This window comes from Mus caroli, unplaced genomic scaffold, assembly GCF_978045245.1.
Source record: "Mus caroli unplaced genomic scaffold, Mus_caroli_1 scaffold_10, whole genome shotgun sequence".
NCBI lineage: Eukaryota > Metazoa > Chordata > Mammalia > Rodentia > Muridae > Mus > Mus caroli.
In genome coordinates, this window is record NW_028227265.1 from 4,047,956 (window position 1) to 4,070,880 (window position 22,925).

At 46.6% G+C, this 22,925-nt stretch overlaps 1 protein-coding gene across 1 annotated transcript in view; it reads right to left on the reverse strand.

Annotated features, from left to right (window-relative positions):
• Disc1 (DISC1 scaffold protein) overlaps positions 1-22,925 on the reverse strand; it is a 210,771-nt gene that overhangs the window by 12,614 nt on the left and 175,232 nt on the right. Inside the window, exon 11 of the mRNA XM_021170050.3 lies at positions 15,940-16,213. Coding sequence (XP_021025709.1) covers positions 15,940-16,213 — 274 coding nt within the window. The remainder of the gene's footprint in view (positions 1-15,939; positions 16,214-22,925) is intronic.

The window sequence follows — 22,925 nt, forward strand, 5'->3', positions numbered from 1 at the left end:
GATTAAAAGAACTTTGCATAGGGATTAAGGTTCTACAGATTAAATGGACAGGCTACTACAAAAACTGCAACTAATTGTTACAGAGTATTTGATCACTCTGTAAACACCAAGATTGTGCTATTTACTGGAGGAAAAAAGACCTGCTTCTAGTTGTGGTGTGGCTCAGCCTTAGCACATCACTCAGGTCTGAGCTGATGCTCCACAAGGTAGGCTTGCTTGGGGCCTGGCTTAGAGGAAGGCAGAAGAACTTGTACTCTCAGGAAGAGAAGGAAGAGAAGGTGATAATTCAGGCTACCCTGGCCAAGGTTAGTTTGTGGGGAGAGTCTGGAGGGACAATGTGCTAGCTAGCTAATCCTCTAGCTGAAATAGAATATGAACATGCCCTTAGCACACACCTTGAATCCAAAACCATGAAGGTAAAATTAGTTTGTAGAAGGAAACACCCATGTTTAAAAGTGATGTGTAATTAAGTGACAGAAAAAGTGACCAATTAGAAAAAGACCTGACAGAATAGCATATGCCCAACTCTCAGGAGAAGAGAGAGGAAAGGGAAGCTACCTAAGGGGCAGTGCAGAGAGACAGGAGGCAGTTCTACCAGGACAGGTTCACAGAGACAGGTTGAAGAGAGAACAAGCTAGACACTGACAGGTAAACACAGAACAAGCCGGAGAATGAGAAGGAACCAGAAGATTAGAACACATTGACAAAGTTAGTATGAGGCCAAGCAGAGCAATTCAGGAGAGGCTGAGAAGCCAGATTGAATCCGTCAGTGTGGAGACCTGTTTGAGCCAGAACAGCTGAGTTGAACCAGCCAGCCAGAGTTCAGAAAGAACAAGAAAGGGTGAGTTTATTCAAAAGCAAGTCTCAGAGGCTGAAAACATTCTAGGGCTACATTAGATTGTACAGAAGCTAGAAGCTTCCAGAACTAGGCCTAGGTTAGCAGACAGAGGCAGTAAATCTCAGAGACTACATTGCAGCAGGAGAATAAATGTCAATTTTACAACTAACATCTACCTATGATATGAAAGTACTCAGGCCTGATGGTGTTGTTCCAGGTTCTTAGATATTATACATGGTGTGTTAGCATCAGAACTTAGGAATATGAGTCAAATCCAGATTCATGCCTTGACATCCCAGGAATACCAGTCAAATTCAGATACATGCCTTGACATTTTTCTCCGTTCACTCACTCTGTAACACTTCAGTTGCCCAACAATTGACAATTCTTTAATAAGACAGTGCTAATGGAAACTAAAAATACTAGAGAAATCTCATGCAATAAAAGCATCTGAATATGTGTGTGTGTGTGTGTGTGTGTGTGTGTGTACTGCTCACTTGGAAGAGTATAGTGCCCTCTTCAACAGGCATCTCTCTAACCATAGCTCCACCCCCAGCCCCCCAGGCTGTTGTCTTAGCTCCGCCCCCAGGCTGTGGTCTCAGCTCCACCCCCTCCCAGCTCAACCTGCTATGTCCCACTCCAGGAGGGGAGCTGTCCCAGCAGGAAGGAAGAGGCTTTGCTAAGACCTGCACACCAGTTTTTCCTTTGATGCATTTCTTTCTGTCGTTAAGAATTCATCAATAGCTAAGAATAAAGGAGACAGAAGTAAGAGGACTTCAGTCTCCTTCCCTTAAAATAAAGGAGACTTTCTTTTCAAGTAACTCAGTTGTCCTTCAAAATATTTCCCAGAAACACTGAAAATCCCGTGTAAGCCAAAATGGAGAATTAAAAGACACACGTGTTGGCTGGAGGTCCCATTAAGGATGGAACTGCCTGAGGCAAAAGCCCCTCTGAAACTATTAAATATGGGTATCAACAAACTGCTGGTCAGCCCAGACAGAGGCTCTGAGGGCCTGGGAGGTCTCCCCTGAGAGTCCTCACTCCCAGGACAGCATGTTCCAGGGTCTTGGGAGCTATCTATCATTGTTTCTTCTTATCAGTAAGGAAAATGTCTCAAAGAATCAAACAATCTGGGCACCAAGACTGGTCTCTCCTATTCCACCTCAGGGTAATACAGAGCTCACTCTGAGTTTCTAAGGGGTTCAGCTCCTAGGAAGGGAGGGGGCGGGGCACTCCCTCCAAGGCCAAAGTTCACATGGTCCAGAAGCGGGCCCAGCACCCTAGCAGTGTCTGTAATGTATCAGTCATAAAGAAAATCTATATGATTGATACTTGATAATTAAAAATTATAACAACAACCCCCCTCAGAATTCTTGGCTGAGTTGGACTTTCTCAGGCTCCGCAGTTCTGAGGATAATTTAGTGTGGGTTATGTATATCAAAGCGTCTTTGAAAAGGGTCCTATAAGCCCTCCTATAATTTGCCCCTCGAGCAATCTTTTCAGCAATTCAAATAGTTATTTTTTTTTTTTATTTTTGTAGATACCCCAACTGTCATTTACCCAGAGGGGTGGCTGGTTTTCCCCGTGGGTCAGATGAACAAGAATCCACAGACAATGAACAGCCTCACAGCCCAGCTCTTCCCCTCCTGGGTTGGCTCACACCCTTGTTCTTAAACCCTTGTGATCAGGAAGCCCTGTCCACACAAACTCCAAGGATCTGCTGTCTCTCTTCCCTCACCAGGCTGCAACAGACCAGCATCCTGACATCACCGCAGCCCCAGAAGCTGACCCTACTGTGTCCTTTAAAGGCAGCCTCCAGTCAATGCTGGTTGAGCTCTTCTCCCAGGTAATAAGGTTAGATTTGTTTTACTCCTGTAAGGCCCTTGTGGGAAAGACTTAGTCCCCAGTATGACAGTACTAGGTGAGACCATACTTAGTCTCCAGTATGGCAGTACTAGGTGAGACCATACTTGGTCCCCAGTATGGCAGGTAAATAACTAGACTGCCAGGTGCTGCCCTTAGAAGGGATTAATGCCAGTGTCCCATCTTACTCTACTGTTGGAAGACTGCTATAAAAGAGCAAGCCTGAGAGTCTCTGGCTTCCTGTACCACCACATGATTTGTTCTGCGTGATGTAATACCACTTACTGTGGTAATAGAGCTACATGACCCCTCACCAGAGGACACACAATGGGGCTGGCTGCCCAACCCTGCACTTTTAGACTCACTGTGAACCAAATATACCTCTCTTCTTTATAAAGGGTTCAGCCTTAGGCACTTGGCGACGGCAAGAGAATAGAAGCAAATGCAGAAAGTCTTGAAGAAGCTTTGCTGGGTCTTAGACTGTACTAGCCAGACAGTGCTCTCAAGCTAGTGAGCAGAGCCAGAAAGTCCAAATACCAAATGCCTGCCCATGTCTGAGCCCAGAATAACCTGCTAGGGTGATCCCCATGCCTCTGGGATAGCTGCTAGCCTTAAATGACCAAAACAGCATTTTATGAACATACATATGTGCACATGGACACATACATGCATATAGGTGTTGAAAATGGGATCTGTCTCAATGTTGAGGTGACTTTCCTTACATCGTATTTTCTCTGTATTTTCAATTGTTAATTCTGTGCCAGCAGAGAGCTGGGTTCTGACAGGATTCTGGTACTGTCACTTGTATGGCTCATCACCGGGATTTTTCTGTGGAAATGCTTGTGCTTCCACACCTGTCCAGAAGACGAAGGTTGGCAGCTTTCAATGCCTTAGGCAACCAAAGAGATGGACCAGGCATGGTCTCACTGCTGATTGGTTACAATAAAGCCAATAGCTGGGGCAGAAAGTATGGGATGGAATATCTGGGCAGCTACAGATGCAAGAGGGATACAAAGCAGAAGCCAAGAATCGAAGGAGACAAGGAAGAAGCAGAAACAGGAGAGCAGAGTGGAGCAGGGAGATAAAGAGCTGGCCATGTGCAGGGACACAGGCCATGAGCAGGGACACAGGCCAGGAGCAGGGACACAGGCTATGTGCAGGGACACAGGCCAGGAACAGGGACACAGGCCACGTGCAGGGACACAGGCCATGAGCAGGGACACAGGCCACGTGCAGGGACACAGGCCACATGCAGGGACACAGGCCAGAAGAGTTAGGATGAATTAGAAGCGAGCTGTGAGCCTTCCCCAACTAAAGGCCATACGCTTTAACTACATAGAAGTCCCTGTGCTACATTTAAGCTTACTTCAGGTGGGTCCTCGAAAACCTCGCAACATGTCTGTCTGCAGGTGGGGACAGGTCCTTGTTTCCACTTTGGGTTAATCCTGTGGGGCAGGTCAAGGACCTGGCTAATGTCCACCCCATGGAAGGTGGGCTCACCTCACTTTAGGAGTCTGGGCGGGGTCTACCCTGTGGAAGATGGGTTCACCTTGAGATGACAGACTTTTTTCTCCCTAGAATTCCTGTCCCCTACTTCAGCACCCTTGAGGTTCCACTGGGCCTGCAGGCCTTTCTGAGCCAAGATATTTTGCCTTTCCTCTGTCTTTTCCTTGTGGTTGCAGGCCAGGGTCGACATATGCTTTAAAATTCCCCAACTAATGCTTTAGGCTTCCGTCTCTTTCCCTAAAGTCCTTCTGCCTGACTTGTGGCCAACCACACCATGCCCATACTTGATTCTCGTCTCCATTCTCCTCACCACAATATTACAGCGTACCTGCCCTGGGGTTTTTCTTTTAAACACTAACAAATTATCTGTAAGCTTTCATTATTTGAGTGCATTCTCTGTTCCCAAACCTGTTTGTGTCTGCTCTTATTTTTTTTTTAATGAGACTTAAGAACTCCAATTTCTCCAGTACTGTGTGTTAGCTTTTCTGAGATGCCAGTGATGGCTTCTTTCCTTCCTTGTAGTTCTTTAATCGGAAGATCCCTTTTCCTGTATACCTAGATAGCATCATGTGACATATGCATACATACATGCATATACTTATGCACGCACACACACACACACACCACCTTTTATTGGCCTCAGAAGATGCTCTGTAACAACCTTTCAGGCAGTCCCTCCAAATGATCCAACAACATTTCAAGCATCATTTGCCAGTCACCTCATGGTCAACCCTGCAGGCTCGAATGCCCGGGATAAACCCTTTCAGCTGTGTGGAAAGAGAGCCAATGTTGCATTTCTGTCCTGCTCTCCCAGACCAAGGAGCCTGGTTTAAAACAGAAAGCACGACTCCCTTTGATGAGCAGAACAATCTCATGACAACATCTTTCTAAACCACAGACCCAGATCCAGTGGCTGGCAAGATGTCCACCCATATGCACAGTGGGGACGTCACTCACTCCATGCCCCACATCCCTGAGGGCTTTTGCACACTGCTTCATCTCCCATAAGGATGGTTAGAACCTTGGATAGAACATTTGGGAAACACCAACACTTAGAAGTTTTGAACTGGGGTTCATATGTCAGGGAATACATAATTATGGGTGTTTGGGTGAACATTTGTTAACAGTATCAGGCTGGAACTACAGCAAGAGAAAGTCCTGTGAACTATTGTCATTCTGAATATGTGACACTTTGGGAAGCTCACTGAAAGTCATTGCTAGGTGGGGTGAGCTCTGGTTTCAGAAATGTCACTGTCAGTGGAGACCCCCCTCCCCTGCAAACTCAAGCAGACAGGCTGCCCCTTGGGCCATATACACGGATTGAGAGTAATTAAATAACTAATTTCTCAAATTGTTCTCAAAAGCCAGTCTAAGGGAAGAGGCAGGATGAGACACTGGAGTCAACCAACCGAACAAGGAAAATCTTGTAACTAAGTAACAGGCCAACCATCACAAGGATTTGAAGGGTTTATGTTCAGACAGGAAGTCATACAGCCTGGATTCCCAAGCCACTGGCAACCTCTGCTGCTGCTGCTGCTGCTGCTGCTGCTGCTGCTGCTGCTGCTGCTGCTGCTGGTCATGTGTGTGTGTGTGTGTGTGTGTGTGTGTGTGTGTGTGTGTGTTGATTGGTGGGCAAGAATGCAATCTGCCTGAGCTGTCATCTTGTTTACTGTCCCCTGCCATAACTCAGCCAGCTCACACAAGCCCCTCTATTCCTCAGCCATATAATAAAGTTTCTGTAATAGCCCACCACCTTTACACACACACAAATCTCATTTCTACAGTCAGGGTGAGACAGGTAACTGAGTAGACTTTTCTAGTAGCTGGCAAGCCATCTGCATTTAGGAGTTGCCAGTCTATGACACTATCCAAAACCCTGCAACACACACACACACACACACACACACACACACACACCACACACACATGCTTATAATCCAAAATTCGATTTGAGCCCCAGGATGTCTGCTCTGTTGCTAGGTCTCATTATCTCTCCTACAGCTTGAGGTAAACCAGACGCGACTACCACCGTGCCGGAGCTTAGTGGATGTGCTAACGCCTTTCCTTGCTTCCTGTTGCAGTCACGGGCTCTGGGCTGTTTTCCAGAATAGTTTCTTTGCAAATGCATTCCAGGGATGCTCTATGGTCTGTATCTTTCCTTCAAAAATACAGTGTTCGTAAAGAATCATTCCCTCCGACAAATGCCCGTCCGTCCGGCACAGGAAGAGTCTCTCTCGCATCTATTTGAAATAGGTTCTGTGATAAGCTTCACTTTCCACACCCATGCTGAGAGCTACAGTCACTGTGTAAATTCCATTAAGCAGAGAGGCACACATTAGGACTCCAAGGGTGCATCTTTATTATACTGGAGAGTAGAAACAGTCATCTAAATTCCACATTGTATGGTCACACCCTGAGTGGGTGGGCTTCTCTTTTAAAAGCATCCAGATGTCTGTAGGGGCTGAAGGCATCTGAATCATTCAGACCTCTTTAGGTCTGAGCAAGACGCTAGTTGTCTTCAAGGACCCTGCACTCATTCAGAGAAGGCTTTTGAGATGCAAGTTTATGACAAATGCGTTTGGTTTTGTTTAGTGTTCAACAGAACCAAAAAACAGAACCAAAACCTCTCATAGCAGGGGAAAGAGCCTGACTGCACAGGGAAAACAGGCCTCCCCACCCCCCCACCACCCAGTGTACATGAAGGACCTGGGAAACTGCCTTTTGTGTGGCAGAATTACTCAGGAGGGTTTGGGCTGCTTCCCTTCAACACGCCGGGCTTGGGCATCAATGTTGAGCAAACCAAGGGCCAGGATGGAGCTCAGTGGGTAAAGTGCCTGCAGCACAAGCAGGAGGACCCATGTAAAAGATCTGGTGTGCTGGTGTGCACTGGAGAGGCTGAGACACAGAGGTCCCCCAGGGTTCACTGACCAACCAGTCTAGCCTTCATGGTCAATTCCAGGCTAATCCTCTTCTCTCAAAAAACAAGATATACGGTACCTGAGGAATAACACCCAAAGTTTATGTCTAGCCTCTGCACAGATACCTATACATACAAACACACACACACACACACAGACACATACATATGCATATATATATATATATATATACATGTATACACATATGCATATAAACACATATACACATATGCATATACACACACATATATATACATGCACACACATGTATACATATACATACATGCACACACATGTACACATATATGCATACAAATACATATACACATATGCATATACATAAATACATACATGCATACACATATACATACATATATATACATGCACATATACACATATACATGCACACACATATGCACATACACACATATACATATATGCACAAATATATACACATATATACACATATACATACATACACATATACACATACACACATATACATATATGCACAAATATATACACATATATACACATATACATACATACACATATACACTCATAAGTACCTACACAATACACACATGATAAACACACAATACATATATATGTATATATAGATATATACACATATACACACACAAACATACACACACACAAATTAAAATTGCACAAAACCAAACTTGAGCAGACCAGATTCCAATAGGACCTTCTGAGGAAAGCCAGTCAGCAAATGAGATCTACAGCATCAGACAGTGCCTGAACAGTTTCCCTCCAGGAAGATTCAGGGTCTGGAAGCAGTGACAGCACACCACCAGGACTCCTTTGAATAAGGAAGTACAGAGAGGAGCTGGAGAGATAGCTCAGAGGTTAAGAGCGCTCATAGTTCTTCCAGGGAACTCGAATGAGCTGGGCACTCCCATCAGGCAGTTCACAATCACCCACAAGCCCAGCTCCAGGGGATCTGACACATTCTTCTGCCTTCTGTGGATACCCCCATGTGTGTGGCACACACAGACATACAAATAAAAATAAATCTTTTATAACATTTTTTCTAAAAGAAGAAAGTGCAGACAGACCACAGCTGGGGACTCCTCCATGGGAATAAGCTCCAAGACATCTGGGGCTAAGGATTCCGACTGGTGGAGTAAGGCAGACCTAGGAGAGGAGGACCAAGTGCCACCTGTAACCCATGTGTGCTCTAAGTTTTAGAGTATAGCACAAACAAACCTGTGTGACAATGAGACCCTGAGAGCCACCTTTTCAAAGGTGAACCTTTCCTGGAGTCTCATCGTTGCCATCCTAACCAGCACCACTTTGTTCTGTAGCCATGGTACCTGCAGCTTGCCTGGAGATGACGGCACTTAGGCTGGCAGAGCCTGCCCCTCATGAGGCACTTCGGTATGCCCCGGATGGAGCAGAGTAAGGGCCATTTTCCTTTCTTATACTGTAGCTCTACCTTGTCAGGATCTTCCGACTTGTGTCAGAGAGATGAGGCCTGATTTGTTATGAATAGGGTCCCCATAAATGCACAAATGGGGGAAGTACTGGTAGATGGAAAAACAGATGCCCAGTATAGACAGACAGAATAGCATCAAACTATTAATTGGGAAGGAAGGGAGAGCAAGACAAATGTGTGTATGTGTGTATATGTACATATGTATATATGTATGACAAATGTCTGCTCTACACAGCCAGCCTCTTGCCTGTTCTAGCCTGGATAGTTAGTCCTGGCTCACAACTAGCTTCTGGGAAACAGGAAGGCCCTGTCTTTAACTGCCCTGGTCCTGTTGAGGAATTAGATGTGGCCTAGGTATGATGAAGAATAGAGTGTTATTCCATTTCTAGAAATGGGATGCCCTGCAGGGGTGGGGAGTCTCTCAGCTGCCAAAGGACAACAGTGTGCATTTGTTAGTGGAACCTGCGTTGCTAGTGTGTGAGGGTGTCCTTGCCACCCTGGGGTGACTGTGACCACCCTGCTGCCTGTTTATCCCTCAGCCTTTGCCAGCAAATGACAAAGAGTCTCCATGGTGGAAGACTCCAGGAGCCCTGAGGTCTGTTTTCTCAGATGCACTGAGCTATGGTTAATTAATGGAGGAAGTGCAGATGCCCCAACCCTGGGCCCTGGAGCACAGAGAGTGATTCCACATTTTTCCAAAAGTACAGGAAGCAGGCAGATCAGAGGAGCCAGCTTCCTTCCCTGGGGCAGGTGAAGGAGGCTGGCAGCAGGCAGGGACATTAATTAACAGAAAAGGACCAGCAGGAAGGAGCCTCTCACTGGCTAGAGGAAAGCCCTCCCTTACCCACCTGCTCCTTCCATTACACTCAGGGTCCAAGGCCAGGCTAGAGGGCAGAGAGCTCGAATTCTGATTGGTTGAATGGTTTCTAAACCTATTTATGCCAATTGTACTTAAAATCCTAATTATATTATTTAGATATGTACCATACAAAGCAGTGCAATGTTACTGTAAAAAGAAAAGTTAATATGCACATTTCTTTTAACGGAAAGCCTTGGAAAGATACAACAATATCGGAGAGAGGCAGAGAGGAGCTGGACCCTGGAGGCTGCTTTGCAAGTGTCTCTTAAGCGTTCTGTCCACTTTAAAGATGCCACAACTGGAAACTGGATGATAGCTTGTAGGTAAGGCACGTGCAAGAAGGGGCCCTCAAAAGCCACCCGGGAGACCCCTCGGAAGACTTTGATCCACTTGCTACACTGAATGATTAACAAGTGGATGTCTGTGTTTGCACAGTCTGAAAAAGAAGACTCGAGGGGCTTGTCTCGGGTGGACGGAGTCCCACACAGGGGAAGGGACGCAACAGAGATGGCTCAAGAGGACTCTGAGCAGACGGCAGTGATACACTCCTGCTCGCTGCTACCCTTAGGTCCTCTCTGGGGTCCAAGCACAGTCCTCTGCACCTGCCTGCACCATAAGCTCTCGCTGCTGTGGCCAAAATCCTTGTTATAATTAACTGGAGAGAGAAAGGGTTCCGTTTAGCTGTTGGGCTCAGACAAACGGTTTCCCAGAAAGTAACAGGAATGTAGACTTCCTAACACAGACATTGTTCCCATCTGAGATTCAGCAATGTGGGCCGGCATCAGCCTTTCCTCTCGGTTTTCCTTTTGGTTTCCCTAACCTATACTTCCAAACTCTTCCACATCCATCCAGCAAACTAGGTCCAGAGTTTTAAGAGCCACGGAACCAAGGTCATTCACCAATGAACTGCTTGCTGACTCTCCATGTAGATTTTCTGTATTGTGGCTTTTCAGTGCTCTGACCAGTAGGGGGTGGGGTGGGGTGGAGATGAACCTGGTAGAGGAAGAAATGGGGAGGAGATGGGGGTGCCACAAATCCCTGTGACTCCTTGAAGAGTACTGATCCACTGTACACAGTGCATGATCTGATGTGGCTCCCAGCATACCAGCAAGACAACACAAAGGACCAGAGGCCAGGGCTGTGGCTGCTTCTCTGCCTTCACAGACATCTCCACAGGGGATTGCCTCCCTTACAGGCTCCCGGTCAGGCAAGTCAGATTTGGCTAAACAACACAGGTTGCACCCCAATTTGCCCTTGAATACATAAACATACCCTAATTGGCTAAAAGGCTACATATAAGCTCATGTAATAAATGATAAAGTTAGATCTGCACTCTGATGCTGGTCTACGGAGTCTGAATTCTGGGCAACTTTGTGGGCTCCGTCTCTACTTTCCCCCACTTTCTGGTCTCTGTTCTCACAGTGACTAAAGCATGCAGCATCCATCCTACGCAGTGTAAAGAGATGAAGGGTTTGTCTGGGCTCATTGATAAGAGGATTCAACACAGAGATGCTTGGCTTGATGGCCGTGGAATTTGCAGGAACAGATGGCCATTCATCTTCTTACCTTGTGTTTTCGTTTCTAGTGTGTTGTTGTGATAAAAATAGATTGGGAGAAGCAACTAAAGGGAGAAAGGGTCCATTCTACGCCACAAGTCAAGGCTATATATAGTCTTTCCCAATGAGGTGGTCACAGAGGCCAGGGGCTTGTGTTCGGTGGTCACATTGTAACCACAGTCAACAAGCAAAGAAGGACGACTGCATGGTACCTACATCTAGCTCCCTTTCTCTGCTGGTACAGGGGTGTAGCTGGTGGTTGGCACCTCTTGCTCCCATAGGCCAGGAGGACATGGTAGAAGGAGTGGGAGGTCGGTTAGTCACACCATACCTCTAATTAGGGAGCAGAGAATGAACAAGGAGTAAGATCCAGATACAACACTCACAAAGTGTGTCCTCAGTGACCCTACTTCCTCAAGGAGGCTCTGCCAGCTAAAGGTTCCAGCCTTCCAAACAGTGCCACCCACCGGGGACCAAATGTTCAAATTAGAGAGCCTTTAGGGAACATGTCACATGCAAAGTACAATGGTCAGGAAGTAGAAAGCAAGACAAGGAGGGGTGAGAGACAGCGTGTCCCCAAAGGCCACCCTCACCCCCTCCCACTGACCCAGGGTTATGTTGTACCTCCTATAATCTCCCCAGATTCTCAAAATATTGCCACCAGCTAAGGTCCAAGCCCTAACACATGAACTTTCACAGGGATGTTTGTTGTCTAAACCATAACACTGCCCATTCTCCCTCAAACCAGGACATCCTAAACAAACAAAGAAAAGCCAAACAACAACAAACCAACCCCAGAGTTTCCCCTGAGCTATTTCTAAAGGCTCCCATGTCTCATAAAACTTTGATTAAATAAATTTGTCACACTTTCCCCCTTTGTCAGCCTGTCTTCTGTGAGCTAGGATTCTGTGGTGACTGGGGAAGGGTACCCCTGACATTCTGGACGCCAGCCTCAGAAGAGACAAAGCTAAGGTGTCTGCTGTGTCTTTGCTGCCGGCTTCTTTGCTTGTAGAAAGCAGTAGCGATTTTCTGGTTGCTAAATGCACAGTGTGGGCTACCTCTGTGGTACGCTAGCTTCTCTCTGGCTTATTTTAGCTTGCTTGGTAGCAGCTTCTGGCTTGGAAAGGACACAGCTCAGAGGGAAGTCAGAGGGAGTCATGCTGTCCAGGGAACTAGGCAGGAGGGAAGCTCATTAGAACAAGAAAGCAGCTGGCGTGGGCAGGCAGGCTACAGTCGGGAAAGAAAGGATCCCAAAGGTATTGGGGTCAGAACAGCATGGGCAGTGCCCCTTCATTACAGGAGCCTGGAATGCTGTTCCCTGTCCCCTACCCCCTGCCCCAGCTTCTGCCTGGCTTCTGTGCAAGGTTGCAATCATCTATAAACCAGGGCCAACAGCAGCGTGAGGCTCGGCAGAGAACTCCCAGGATGCTAGAAAAGAAAGGGCTCTCACAATCTGTGCACACGCATGCCTTAGCTGGGCTGCTGACTTCCTCTGGAACAAAGCGTCATCGAGCAAAGGGTTTTGCCTTTACCGACTCGGCTGCAGAATGAAGGTAATGGCTTTGAGTGAGCCTGGCAGGGACCTTCAGCCACAGGGCTGGTGTTCACTCCCTGAACAATGTGCCTCCGAAATGCGTATCACTGTGCTGGCCAGATAAGCAAGGAGAGGCTTTGAAACCATTTCCCCCGTGGACCTCTGTAAGAAGCCCACGATTTGTCATGGAAGATTTGGATTGAAAAGCAATTGCCTGCCCCTAGGGTGTCATGCTTCAATAACAAACCAGTGTGGGGTGGCCCCGCACAACAGAGCCCTGCAAAGCCAAACACACCTGGAGCTGCAAAGCAAAGGAACATTTTGCCTCAAGATAAACACATCATTCCCCGGACTTCAATAGCCACCCCCCAGAAGCAAGAAGGGAAGGCAAAAGCGCCTTCACCAGGGGACCCCTAACCGGCACACCTCTGAGCCTCAGGGCTCTAAAGCCTTCCAGCAAACACAAGCAAGACGTCCCCTTTGGTAAACCTTTCTCTCCTCAGACACAAGTCTAGTTCACTGCTCGGTTCTCCTCCTGATAATGGGAGCAAACTGGATTAGCAAAAGCTGTTTGAGATGTGGGCTCCAGAAAGGCAGAGACACAGAGATCAGCATCAGCTTTACCGTGTGCACAGAGTCTGCAACTAAGGTGGCTCAGGCAGCTCTGCTCACACACACCTCACCTTGACCATCTGAGCCCTCTGAAATAGTGAGCCAAAGATGTCCTTTCCTCTCCTGAATCTATCAGGCATTTGGCCATAATAACAGGAACGGCCATTAATGCAACTAAAAAGTTAGTTCTGATTGTTCTCTCTTGATTTTTTTATAGCCGTTGTTATTTGTGTATGTGTGTGTGTGAGTGTGTATGTGTAGGTATATGTGTATGAGCTCGCATGCATGTTCATGTGTATAAGAAGAGTGTTCACAGGGAGACCATTTGTGTGTGTGTGTGTACATATCGAGGCCAGAGTCAAATTCAGGTGTCAGTTCTTGTTTCTTTGTGAAACAGGGTCTCTCACTGCCCTGAAGCTCACCAGTTAGGCAAGTACAGCAAATCGCAGGGATCCTTCTGTCTCCACCTCCCCAGTGCTGGGATTACAAACCTGCATGCCTATTATGCCCAGCCTATTATGTGGGTGCTGGGCATTTAACTCAGGACCCCACACTTGGACAGCAAGCACTTTACCCAGTGATCCATCCTCAGCCCATGTTGTTACTGGTATTGTTTCAGTGAATAAGAAAATATGGCCGACCAGCAGCAGAGACATAGCCCAAACAGAGAGACTCCAGGCTCAGACCTCCACGCTCTGCCTCTCTTACTCTGAGCACTTGAGTCCTGAGCCAAGTCCACTGTTTCATGTACAGTTCTGATTTTAGGCAGGCAGACATTGCTTTAAACTCTTAGTCACTTCTGGAAAGTTATGTGTAATAATATCCATTCTTTTCTTTGCTGGAAAGCCATGATTCAGACATGCACACCGTCAGGTGACTACACCGGAAGACAGAACACATCTCTCACCCCTCCCTCCCAGATTCTTCTTCCCGGCAACCAGGCAATGAGACTGCTCTCTGGTCCCAGCTACCAGGCAATGAGACTGCTCCCTGGTCCCAGCTACCAGGCAATGAGACTGCTCTCTGGTCCCAGCTACCAGGCAATGAGACCGCTCTCTGGTCCCAGCTATCAGGCAATGAGACCGCTCTCTGGTCCCAGCTACCAGGCAATGAGACTGCTCTCTGGTCCCAGCTACCAGGCAATGAGACTGCTCTCTGGTCCCAGCTACCAGGCAATGAGACTGCTCTCTGGTCCTGTAGATGCTGGTCTCACTAAATGCTAAGTGCTCACAATAGCTTCTCCATGGGGACAATGTTCCAGGACACTTCAGTGCACACCTGAGACCACAGAGAGCATCAAACCCAAGGAGAATAATTTTTCTTATGTATTTTCTTATGCACACCTGTGACAGATCTTGATTTATAAATTGGGCATGGTCAGAGATGAGCAGCAACAAACACTTTAAAATAAAAGTTATAACAAAATACCCTCACCTCACCCGTAAGAGCTTCTGCTGGCTGGGCAGTGGTGGCACACGCCTTTAATCCCAGCACTTGGGAGGCAGAGGAGGTGGATTTATGAGTTCAAGGCCAGCCTAGTCTACAGAGTGAGTTCTAGGACAGCCAAGGCTATACAGAGAAACCCCTGTCTCAAAAAAACAAACAAACAAACAAATAAAAACAAAAACCAAAACAACAAATAAAGAGGTTCTGCTGGCCTCAGGCTCCTGGACGGGCTCATGGTTCGCCTTCCTGCTGCAACACTGGCTCCCCGAGAAGCTTTAAAGTATTTGGCAAGTTCTGCTGCTTTTCACATAGAGCACTGGGTGGCACCGGGGACCCAGAGTGACACTGTTCATCTTCTCATGGGGGACATGCATTCAAATATAGGACCAGGGCCAGTCCTCAGACAGCATAGACACAGCAACCAGATGTTAAGCTGAGCACAGGGCATAGGTTCTATTAACATAACAGCTCTGGTCCCACCCAGGGGCAAGAGGCCCATGGACTGGCCAGGGTGCTCTCCCCGCCCACCCTCACATCTTTCTGAGTCTTGGCAAAGATGAACAAGGCTGGAAAGTCAAAGAGAGATATTGTGAGCTGGCAGCCGCTATAGCCAACCTCTCCTCTAGCAAAGTGAGGACCTGAGAGAATGCCTGAAAGCCAACAAGGAACTTGGAAGCCTCAGAGGGAAGGAGGACATGCATTCAGGGAAGCCCCTCTGGATGCAGGGTAGGAGGGGGTAGAAAGGGGAAAGGGAGGGGTGAGGGAGCCTTCTCCATTGGTCAGGGTCAGCCTCTGATGTAAAAAATAAATTAAGTAAAATCACGTTCTAATAGAAAGGCACATTTGTCAGAACGCATCAGGCCAAGCAATAGGGCTTTCTGCTCTTTGTTTTGCTTTGATTTAATGGAAACAGGAACTCCAAACATTAGTCGTGATCTGCTTTTGGTGAAAACGGCATGTATACATGCATTGGAATTTTTGAATTCATATATAATACATTGTAACCTATAGGCTCCAGAGATACAATAAAATATATGATGTATAATTTATGGTCTGTATAGCAACATATGTTGAGTAAGTTACTATCTGTAACAATATATCTACTTCCTCAGAATAATGGGGGCATCTAAAGTCTGGTTAAAAAGAAAGCTAATATGCCAAGCTTTTCTTTTTGTTTATCTACATTTTAAGCTTCAAAAAGTTATATGCTATTTTGTTATCATACCCAAGAGTTATATTCATTTTAAGAACTTCGTGAGGGTCTATGGAAACACTCGGAGTTCTGTTTGTTCTTATCCCCAAACTGCAAATGATGAACCCCCGACAAAGCCACACACACAGGACAAACCTCTTTCCGTGGGCCTGCAGCACAGTGTGGTGAAAGAGCTGAGTGGGTGTCCCACTCCTGGAGCACCTGCAAGGGGGACTTTTCTTCTTCAGGGTGGGGTGTTTGAGGGACAGCCAGGGCAGCTGTCTGGGCGGCCTCTCCTGTGCTATGCACCTGCTCCTCATCCTCTGCGTGTGGGCTGCTGCCTGCTTCCTGGAGCTGCAGGCTCTGCATCAGCAACTGACAAGCCTCCAAGTCTGCTTTCCACACTCTCCCAAGCAGTGGGCACCTGCAGCTACGACAGAGGCAGGCAGGCACAGACATTAGCCCAGCAATGGCTCATACTACCGATCAATGGTGTGTTTGTGTCAGGGCTCACTTCACACACACACACACACACACACACACACACACCAACATCATTTTACAGAGACAAAACTTATCAACTGGGGGACACAGAGGGGCCAAATCTGTGTGTCTATGTTCATGGTGACATTCATGTGGGTCTTCCTAGCTGTCTGGTCAGCAAGGACACCCAGAATCTCACTTATGCTTCCAAGAAGAACTACCCAGTGTGGCACATCCTACCCTCTATCCTGCCCAGCTCTGCCCAAGGCTTCCACAGGTGCCATTCCACTACCTGGACTGTCATCCCTCATTCTCCCAGAAGACATTGTATCACCCCTGTCACCCACTGACTTACATATAGCCTGGGCCCAGGCCAGCAGGGACCTAATGTCATCTGCCATTCTGCTGTGCCCAGCAGCACACACCTACTTATGCATCCCACACAGAACCACGGTGTCACAGACTCAGCTTACACAGCCTGCTCTTGGGGGGAAGCTCTCGCTCTACCATGTTGCTAGACATCCAGGATGGATCTCTGAGCACTGTCCAGCGTGTGCTGGGAGGTAGAGACTGGGGGATCCTGGGGTGTGCGGAGCAGAGAGTCTCATGAAAATGGCAACCTCCATGTTCAGTGAGTGAGTGGAGAGAAATAAAGGAAGATATCTATTGTCAACCTGGGCCAACCCCCAAATCTTTTCTTCTAACTTCTACATGGTCATTATGACATACATGTGCATGCATGTGTGAGTACTCACACACATACACAAACATACACCAACACGTACATGCGCACACATACACACCAATGCATACACATACATATACACACACCAACACATATATATATATACACATAACACATACATGCACACACATACACACTAACATATACACACACATATATACACCAATGCATATACATACACATATACACATACACCAAAACATACTTTCCTCTTTTGTAGAATTATTTATTTATTTAATGTATATAAGTGCACTCTAACTGTCTTCAAGCACACCAGAAGAGGGCATCAGTTCCCTTTACAGATGGTTGTGAGCTACCATGTGGTTGCTAGCAATTGAATTCAGGACCTCTGGAAGAGCAGTCAGTGCTCCTAACCACTGAGCCATCTCTCCAGCCCCAAAACATACTCTTCATTGCTTCTCTTGAGCCTTATTTTTCCCCTTCCAATCTTTCTTCTTGCTCTCTTGAAGTTCTAATAAAGGCACTCAATGGTCTATATTTCTGTCTGAGAAGTTCTCTAACCATATCCACACAAGTACATTTAAATCTTCGAATATCAAATATTTTAAATATTAAAAAAACAAAAACAAAACCAGAAGTTTATTTCAAAACCCTTACGCTATCAGAATTGCTGCTCTTTAACATTTCCCAGGCCTGCATGACTGATTTCCAGAATTTATAACTTTATCATCCTGCAGACTTAATATAGAGTCTTTGTTTTCTCTTCCGCTCTCCTCTTTAAACTGAAGATACTCACTAGTATGTTTTCCAGTTTGGGACCCAACACAGTCAAAGCTTCTCTGTGGCCCCTGCACCCCGGGAGCCAGTGGGGAGCATGGAGTCTCTCAAGGCTCCCGGGAAAGAGGTCAACAGCTTTCCTCATTATAACCTGTGCAGTGTCACAGTAATTGGTGAAATATGGCAGTCTCCTATATGAGTGAAAGTGGGACTGGTCCTGAGCCGTCTCTAGAACACACTCACCAAAGTCTAAGTGCCAATTTCAGAGGCGCAAGCCATGTGGCAAATCACATATGTGGGTGTAAGATGGTAGTGTTCCTTGTGGGCTATGTGACAATTTCTTCATGGGTTGAGTTTCTGAGACATCTGCTCTTTGCATCTGTTTATACTAAAGAGAGTCATGGTTGGTTGTATGTGGGGAGATGCCTGCTCTTCCTGCCCAGGAGAGTAATTGGGTCATTAACAAAAATTGCTCCACCAGTGGCTCAGAGCCTCTGAGCCTTGTGAGGACAGGCATGATATTTTGAGCTGTAGTAGCTCAGAGGTCTGGGTAGAGAGCTGGGCCCTAGCACTGCCACCACCTTCTCAAAAGCTAAAGGAGGCCTACGGGATCAACAGAGCACAGGGCGGAGTGTGACCATGCTCTGTTGGAAATGATGCTGGCATGCAGGGATTTGGGGAGGCAGCCTGCCTCTCTACTGTAGAAGTAGGAACATCCTGGACATAGTGGCTCATGGGTGTGACCCCAGTACTTGTGAGGCTGAGGCAGAAAGATTATGGTGAATTTGATGCCAGCCTTGACTACATAATGATTTCTGGACCAGCCTGGGCTAGAGTGAGACATTCTCTCAAAACAAAAAAAACCAAAACCAAAGCCCTGGGAACCTGGATTCTAACACAGACACCTGAAGTTTCAGTCCTTGTCACCAACCCATCCCTCCTGATATACTCTCTTGTAAAGGAGTTATCTTGTTCTCTGGAAACTTAGAAATCGTCAGGTTCTTTTACAGTCCCACGATGAAGGAAAGCATCCACCCCAGGGGACAAAGGTGATGCTTCTAAATTCTCAACAAAGCCACTTGAAGCATGTGTCTGTGTACTGGCTATTTTTGTGTCAACTTGACACAGCTGGAGTTATCACAGAGAAAGGAGCTTCAGTTGAGGAAATGCCTCCGTGAGATCCAACTGTAAGGCATTTTCTCAATTAGTGATCAAGGGGGAAAGGCCCCTTGTGGGTGGGACCATCCCTGGGCTGGTAGTCTTGGGTTCTGTAAGAGAGAGAGTAGGCTGAGGAAGCCAGGCGAGGCAAGCCAGTAAAGAACATCCCTCCATGGCCTCTGTATCAGCTCCTGCTCCCTGACCTGTCTGAGTTCCAGTCCTGACTTCTTTTGGTGATGAACAGCAGCATGGAAGTGTAAGCCGAATAAACCCTTTCCTCCCCAACTTGCTTCTTGGTCATGATGTTTGTGCAGGAATAGAAACCCTGACTAAGACAAATTGGTACCAGCAGAGCGGGGTATTCCTGTGACAACCTGACCATGTTTTGGGGAGGACTGTGGAAGGACTTTGGAACTTTGGGCTTGAAGATCCATTCGTTGTTAAGAGCTCTGTCAGATGTTGTGTAGGAGCTTGGAAGATAATGTTGAGAACAGTGCAGAAGATGGAGGTCTGGTTTGTGAAATTTCAGAGGGAAAATTAAAGACTCTTTTCAGGGCCATTGCTGTTTTGATTGTGAAGATTTTGTAGTTCTGGTTAGCTGGGGCTGAAGAATCAGCTGTAATTAACAAGATACCAGAACTACCAAAGCAAAAACTTTGCATTACTGGGACTATTGATGCTGGTTAGCTGGAGCTAAGAAATTAGCGGTGATTAAGAAGAGACCAGCATCGTTGAGGTGACATCTTCTGGGGAGTGTTTTCTGAAAGCACAAAGAGGCTGTGTTCCAGAGATAGGCAAGGTTATACTCCTTCTGCAGTGGGACTTGGTAATGTGTAAGGGTCACCCAGGTGGTACTGGTTTTGAAGGCATGAAGGGGTCATGCAGAGCAGCTCAGGCTCGGCACTGTGAGAGGCCATGGAAGGCCATTGGTGAAGGTGCAGCCTCAGTTGTAATTGAAGGCCCAGGACTGAAGGGGTCACGCAGTGTTTTGGAGATGCCAGTACCACGAGATGACCACCAAGAGCAGCAGCAGCAGTGGAGTACAGGCATCTGGAGCCCAGAGGACGAAGTGTGTGCTACAAAGGGCATGGCTGGAGAAGTGACCCAAGCCCTTGGAGGAGCCCAGAAGATCGTGAGTTGGATCCCAGACGTTGGACGGTTGGAGATTGATTTTTGCTTTGATTGTGACTGTGCCCTGATATTTTCCCTCTTGAAGGAAGAAACTGTTTTAGTGGAGCCCACAGTTAAGAGACTTTTAATTGTAAAAAGACTTTGGATTTTAAAAGAGATGGATATTTTAAAGAGATTGAAAATTTAAGAATATGTAAAGACTGTGGGACTTTTAAAGTTATTTAGATCTTGGGGATGAATAAGAATGTAAGGGTTGAGGCTTACTAGTGATGTGTTTGTGTGTCAAGTTGACAAGGGGTCAATTGTACTGGCTATTTTTGTGTCAACTTGACACAGCTGGAGTTATCACAGAGAAAGGAGCTTCAGTTGAGGAAATGCCTCTGTGAGATCCAACTGTAAGGCATTTTCCCAATTAGTGATCAAGGGGGAAAGGCCCCTTGTGGGTGGGACCATCCCTGGGCTGGTAGTCTTGGGTTCTATAAGAGAGTAGGCTGAGGAAGCCAGGCGAGGCAAGCCAGTAAAGAACATTCCTCCATGGCCTCTGTATCAGCTCCTGCTCCCTGACCTGTCTGAGTTCCAGTCCTGACTTCTTTTGGTGATGAACAGCAGCATGGAAGTGTAAGCCGAATAAACCCTTTCCTCCCCAACTTGCTTCTTGGTCATGATGTTTGTGCAGGAATAGAAACCCTGACTAAGACAGTCTGTATTCTTTCTATTCCTTGGGCAACTAAAATCTCCAACAGAGTGAAAAACACCACTATTACAAATGTTTACATTTTATTCTTTGATTTAATTTATATTTTATTAATTAAAATTTTTAAAATTTATTTTACATGATTGGGTGTTTTGTCTGCATGTATATCTGTGAGCCATGTGTATGCCTGGTATCAGCATAGGTTACAAAAGGACATCCAACCCTCTGAACTAGAGTTACGGATGTTGTGAGCTGCCTTGTAAGTGCTGGGAATTGAACCTGGGTCCTCTGCCAAAACAGTCAGTGCTCTTAACCACAGAACCATCTCTCTAGCCCTTTCACTTTCTAGGGAAGAAATTTAACCTGATTTTAATTCATGTGTCTGTGTGAATGCACATAGAGTCTAGAGGTCAGCCTTGGGTCTCTCACTGAGCCTGGAGTTTGCAGCTTGAGCTACGATGGCTGGCTGGAAGTCCCAGGGATCTGTCCTTCTCAGCCTTTCTAGTGCTGTGATTTCCAACATGCCCCCAGTCTATGGGATGGTGCTGCTTACATTCAAGGTGGGTCTTATCGCCTCTGGAAAAACCCTCACAGATGAACCCAGGGGTGTATTGTTCTCCTAGTCACTTCACAATCCAACCAAACTGACAAGACGAAGGCCCATGTCCTCAGTACTGGATGGTACCACAGGTGTTATCTTATCATTCTGCCATTTAGTCCCTAAGCAACCTCACAATTAGCACTATACTGTAGAGACTTCAAAACATACTTTGAACTCTGCCATTCCTACACCTGAACACCTAGTGCCTATTCTCTTTCTGGAATCTAGGCTAACCTTGTCCACTGATCACATGTCAGCATGGTAGGAACAAGGCTCAGGACTGCCAAGAAGGCCATGTGGCTTCCAAAGATCTTCTTGGATTCTTGCCCTGCAAGGAAGCTGCCCATGTTGGAGTCATCAGGCTAGCAGATCAGAGGCAATGGCCCTGAAAGCTTAGGTGATGGCTACGGTCCGCATGGGATCTGAAGGCACCCCCACGGCGCGGGGTCTTCAATACTAAGACATTCCCACGTTTACACTGCACCAATTGTGAGCGAACCGAAGTGGTTGTGTTGGAGCAAGCAGAGCTCTGCTATGCAATTGAAGGAGTCTGGGAATCTCAAAAACCACACATAAGAACAACTTGCTTTCCTTTCTTGCTATGGAAAGCCAACCCACCATGGATTGCATAAGCACTCCCAAAGCTGCAGATTATCAACAAATCACACACATAGGTATCCTAGCTCCCTGTCTGTTGTGATAAAACACTGAGCAAAAGCAATGGATGGGAGGAAAGTATTTGGCTTACAATCACTGAAAGAACACCTGCCCAGAGAGACTGGAAACTTATCCAACCTAAGGTTAACAAAGGGAAGCCTTCCTGGTGGTAATTGTTGTGGAATTGGCTACATTAAAATTTAAAGTCTCAGAGTAAATATGGAAGGGCCATTCAGTCTGGCTTCTTGACTGCTCAAGCACAAACAAAACAAACTGAAATTTCAAATTATCTCTACAGTGTCTAAGGGGGAGAAAGCTTTCTAAGCAGCTCGGAAGGACAAAACAGAAATATCTAGATATTTTTGGATATATATGTATGCATATATTAAAGTTTGAATGTATATATGATCAAGGCATCAGAAAATCTGAGGGTACACTGTCCCATAGATGACGACATCTAGCTGTGTCCTTGTATGGTGGGAGGAGCAGAGATGCTAATGTTATAACTTCTGAGGGCCACACCCCAATGAACACTGCACTGGAGAGTAAGAATCAATACTTTAATTGAGACGGGGCATAGATATCCAGGTCATGGCAGGTTATTTAAGAAGTCTGCGATTTGATGGGAGAAGAAGCAAGAGAAAGGGGAGGTGGATGAGGGAGAAGAGGAGAGGATGAGGAGGGAGAGGAAATAGCAGAAGAGGCCATGAGCACAGATCCCTCTATAAGGCCACATGGGAAATCCTGTTAGGATCCCGCTTTTCTGGCCTGTATAGTTCAAGGAGGCTACAAACTGTGTCAGTGATGAATACGTTGTGGGTCAATGGCCACTGTGTTCCAATATCTACAGAGTTGGTTCTCAGGCACAGAGATCTGAATTGGCACAGGTGCCAACACACACGTGCCTGACACCCAACAGGCTCAGGCAGGTACGT